Raw genomic sequence first — 5,434 nt, 5'->3', positions numbered from 1 at the left:
ATATAATCAATTTAAAAACTGTTTGAGAAAAGTCAATTTTAAATTGCTGTACGAAAAAAAATTGTTAGTTTGGATTATTGGATGAAAAACAAAATAAGCTCTTACCTGGAACATAAAACCATTCATACAAAACATAGATGCTTGCTTCTGAGCAAAGGTCTAAAAATACAAAATAACAATGTTTAACATTGCAAACCATGAGTTACAAAACTTATATCAGAGCCAATTAACTTCATCCTTTATCAGTGTTTGTGAGATAGGCCATTAAATATCCAAACAGGTCATTTCAGAATTTTTGACAAAATAAATTTTGACACAGATTTATTATAACATGAGGAAACATACCAGAACAATTACAAAAACTGTTTGAAATCTCATATCGAAGATAACTCAATTTTCAGTACATAAATAAAGCAGTTCACACCAGTTTTTGATTTTATGAGAATTACATTACTTGCTATTGGACCGGTATTAGACCACTCACCAATATCTAATTCTACACACAAGATGCACATGATTCGGTGTGAAATAAATGTGTTGAAAATCTCATTAGACAAAAGGAGTATGTTGAAGATCTCATTAAGCTTAAAACACTTCATTATAAAAATGTCTAAATCAGTGCACAAGATTTTTCAGATGTATTTAATAGAGATAATTTAGAATTTTTACAAAGGTTGTTCTAAAAAACAAATTCAGGGCAAAGATTAATCATACAGAATACAAGAATTCAGCAGAGAAAAAACATTTACATCCATTTTCTCATAGATGGTATTTGACAGAATTTTATTTGGACCAGAGCACAAGTATGATCAGAGAATTACAGATGTACTAACACAGATGATGGATAACGCAGTACATATTACGCAAGTGAAAAGACTGGAAGAATTAGTCACTTGGTCAGGCACCATGATGGTTGAATATTCTAAACTTGTTTGCAAGATGGTATACACAGCATCAAACTTCATAACCAGGATTAACTTTCTGTTGGATATCCCCATAACTTTCCAACTCTTCTATGTCTTCCAAGCTCCCCAAAAAAAGAGGAAGTCTTTGATGAAGTTTGAATGGTTGAAGGGAAAGAATTCTATGTTTACCATCAGACCCTCTCCCACCAGCCTGCTCTACAATGAAACTGAGGGGGTTTGCTTCATACACAAGACGAAGATGGTCCCTTGGATTCATTGCCACACCACCATACAACAAAGTTCTGTGCAGATCAGCCACTAAAGAACATATATACCTGGCAGAGTACTTCTTTGGATATCTACCTTTTCCTTGTCTAACTGTGTCTATATATTGCCTTAAACCTTCAGGCCAGTCAAAATATCGTGCATCATTTACAGAATAAATTTGCCCTGACCACATTAGACAGATGTCAATAGCATAAACCAAAAGTATATTCCATTCAGAAGTTAACAATTACAATAGCCAAGTAAAGAAATATCCCATAATAAGATGCTTCCAATCTTAGGTAGTAGGGCAATATAAAGATACGAGACATAATGCATACACCAAAGGGTTAACTATGTTTTGGGTTTCTAAACTATAACGTAATTTTAGTTTTTGTCTCTATCTCAAACTTTAATCCTATTAGGTCCTTGTACTTAGAAATATATGGGTAAAGTGCTTTTCACCCAAGAACATGAACTGATTTTTGATGTGACAAACAACAAATCTAGTTGGATACAATTCACAAGTTCCTCTCATGTTATCGTCTTACAAGGTTACCATGATTCGCGGTTTGTCACGCCAAAAAACAGTTAACATCGTTGGGTGAGAAAGAGTACATCCATGTATTTTTTAAGTACGAGGACCTAACAGAATCAAAGTTTAAGATAGAAACGAAAATAAAAATTATGTTATAGTTTAGGGATCAAAAACATAATTAATCCTATACCAAATTAATCACGTCAATACTAGATTTGCAAACATTTGAATTAGATTAAATAATACATATTCTGGTAGTGTTATATTTTCTTACAGTGTCTAACTCTCATATAATCATTTATAAAAACCACTTCAAAAGTTGCAACATGGATAATTTTTAGTAGTTGACAGCGTAAAAACTAACACCAGCAATGCATGTATGTTAAACTCTTTAAATTATGGAAAATGTAAAATGCATATTTTACCACGGGGAGGAATTTTAACGCTTGGATTTGTAAGAACAAAGTCTCCAGTTGAATGATCAAGAGTGAATGCCTGTGTTCCAGAACCAAAGGTGATGCAGAGAATAGTGGCTGAAGAATAGAGAACATAAGCTGCAGCAATCAACCTACTTCCACTCTGGAGTGAATTCAGCATGGCCTTCTCCTCTATAGGTAGATCATCTAGTTCCTCAAGGCGCTTATAAATACCAAAAATTGTGCCTGTTGGAATGGATGCATCAATATTTCGAGAACCATCAAGGGGATCTGTTACAACCACATATGGACCACTGTCACTTATCCAAGTTGGCTCATCATTTTCTTCAGAAGCCATGACAGCAACTTTCCCAGATTTTCGGAGTGAAGACAAGATAATTTCATTCTGCAATGATGCATGATAGGGAGTATTGAATGATCAGACACTCTATTTCATTAATATTTAAGGGTCGTTGTTAATAGAGGAAAGAATATAGCCCTTGACCAACTTAGGTAGGCATTCAACATTCTAAGAGTATGTTTTTACACTTATCTCATGTATTGATATTTACTTATTTAGATGCCATTCTCATGTTGTTGCTCTATGACTTATTTAGCCATGAGAGGGTGAATTTTATCAAATTTTTCCAAGTGGTTAAAGTTCAACAATCTGAACGATAATAGGCATCATATAGAGCCCCCAAATTACCAATTAGTAAGAGAAATAGAAAAGAAGATACAAAAATCATTCTGTTTGCATCTTCCACAATAAAAAATGGCACCTTCACCCCAATTTGAAATGAATTCTTTTTTCTCAAAAGATAGAATGAAAATAGAAGCCCCTCCACTCTCATTCCATCCTTTTTTATTCTTTTCTCATTTACAACTACTCAACTTCCACCCAAATTGAGTACACGCTTACACAATGGAAATCAGTTCCTAAAAATCACCCAAGAAAGGATAAGAGGACAAAACCACACTCAATTTGAACATTCAAATCCTTCTTGTCTTCTCTCATTTACATCCACACAATTTCCGTACCAACTGAGGACACCCTCACACAATGGAAATCAATTTCCACCACGCCAACAATTACCATTCATGAAAGGATAAGATAAACAAACAAAACTGCATTTAGTAATTTCCAAAGAGAAAAAGAAAATACCGAAACAATATCAAGAGGCTTTGGAGCATCTCTATCAGAACCAACAGAGGCAAGACCTGTTTGTTTGCCAAGGCTGTAACTGAAAGGAGAAGCCACAAGAGCTGCAATTCTCTTGCAAGCATACTGTACGTGATCAAGCAACACCACCAAATCATCCTTCACGTGTATTCCTTCCTTCCCCACATACTCTATCAGTGTGACAAACCCATCATCACCTCCAGAAGATGAAGAAGAACCACCCACAGCTCTGAGGGGTCTTAGCCCAGACCCAGAAACTGAATTCATTCTTAGTCTGCAGAAAGGAGTCCCCAAGTCAAAAAGTTGAGATTTTGATGAAAGATTTTGAAGCTTTGGCCTCAAGCTTACAAGATGATAGAGTGGTGGTGTTGCAGCTGACTGCATAATGTGATATGCAAAGTTATCTAATGAAGAAATATTTTCATTCACCGTGGCAGATACTTCACAGGCATTTTATATTTGCGAAGTCTCCCTTCATTTTTTTTTTCTTTTGTTTGCAGACATTTTAAATTATTATTGTAAGAACGTTTGTTACATTTCAAATAAATCATAATTTAAAAAACAATTTAGAAAATATTTAAAAATAATAAAAATTATTATAGACCAAAGTCATTTTCAATCTAAATCATATTATATTTGTATACTAGAGAATTGGATCATTGTGCGGTGACTTTTGCGTTAATTTGGTCTACGATGAGTGAAGAGAAGATGGTATGAAGATTGTTATAATTTAAACATAAACATAAAAATAAAATGGTTGGTTACAACTCTTCCCAATACATTTATTAAACAAGATATAATTGTCTAAGACAAGAGAAGAGGTAAAAGATTTAATTTTGATATTGTATTTTGATATTGTATTTTGATATTGTATTTTGTCAGCATATACCTAACATGTATTAGGATGATTATATGTTAATATTATTAACTTAAAGTAATAAAGTTAGATAAAATTAAATATTTATTAAATATTTATTAAATATTAGATATTGTACTTTTAGGTATTTTTCTAACTCATAAAATTAGGAGTTTGTGATCCAGATAAAAAAAACTCGACTATTATCTTAAGGAAAAGATTTAAACTATAAATATAAAATACGCGATTATAAATATAATATAAGAGTCTTGTATATTATTTTATCTTTTAGTTAGAACAAATATAATGATTTTAAGCATCAATTAGAAGAAAGGTGTTTGTTTCATTAATATAAAAGTAGTAAAGGTGAATCCATTATCCCCCGTTCTTCAACTTCTACTGTTTTGAAAAGGTTCACAAACCTCTAATAAGAATTTTAAACATATTCTAAAACGTAGAGGCATAAGAATATTCAAATTTATGATTTAAATATAAACAATAGAAGTAACTTAAAATAACATCTACTTAAAATAAATATGGATCCTAAATATACTATGATATAAAGCTAAACACTTCTTTAGAAATGTATAATTAAGACATGCCATTTTTTATTTATCAAATCCAGACATATATGATTTGGATTAAAACAAATGATAAAAATATAAAAAGTAGATGAGCTTATTTTATTATAACGTAAATAAATTTACCATTTATACAGAATATGTTATATGTTATTTAATTAGTTAGTTTTTTTTATATGGTTTAAACCTTTCAGTAGCTACAAAATTTATCTTTTTAATTTTTACATTTGTTATTTAAATTTAAATTTAATTTTAATTTAAATTCATATTTTTTTGGATTTTAAGTTCAATTTATTTTTTTATTTGGGTCGAATTTAGATTATATACTTTTAAAATTTTGAAAATGCGACTAAATTGAGCTAAGGTGATTGAGAACTAAGTTAAGCTAGGTTGATCCGGGTCTAAGGTCAAGCATAGTTGGTTCAAGTTGAAGGTTGAGCCTAGTCAGTCCAAGATGAATATTGGATTAAATTGACCTAAGTTGAGTTGAGTCTACTTGGATCAAAGGTCGGTTTAAGATGAAAGTCGAGACGAGTTAGCCTAAGCTGAAAGTCAAGATGAGTAAGCTCAAACTGAAGATCAAGATAAGTCAGCCTAGATTGAAGGTCGAGAGGATTCAACTTTGGCCAATAATTGAGACATGTATGACTCGGCTAAAGGTGTTGGCATGTTAGTTTGGCACAAAGGTCAA

General features: G+C 31.9%; 1 protein-coding gene across 1 annotated transcript; it reads right to left on the bottom strand.

The window, feature by feature from the left end:
* Positions 1 to 729: 729 nt before the first annotated feature.
* LOC108333959 (fructose-1,6-bisphosphatase, chloroplastic) lies at positions 730 to 3,759 on the bottom strand. The gene is made up of 3 exons (XM_017569491.2): positions 3,289 to 3,759; positions 2,133 to 2,529; positions 730 to 1,355 (listed from the first exon to the last, which is right to left on the bottom strand). Exons 1-3 carry the CDS (start codon positions 3,688 to 3,690, stop codon positions 955 to 957), a joined length of 1,200 nt encoding a protein of 399 aa, XP_017424980.1. The 5' UTR covers positions 3,691 to 3,759; the 3' UTR covers positions 730 to 954.
* Positions 3,760 to 5,434: the final 1,675 nt, after the last annotated feature.

This window comes from Vigna angularis, chromosome 1, assembly GCF_016808095.1.
Source record: "Vigna angularis cultivar LongXiaoDou No.4 chromosome 1, ASM1680809v1, whole genome shotgun sequence".
NCBI lineage: Eukaryota > Viridiplantae > Streptophyta > Magnoliopsida > Fabales > Fabaceae > Vigna > Vigna angularis.
This window is presented reverse-complemented; position numbering and strand designations above follow the sequence as displayed.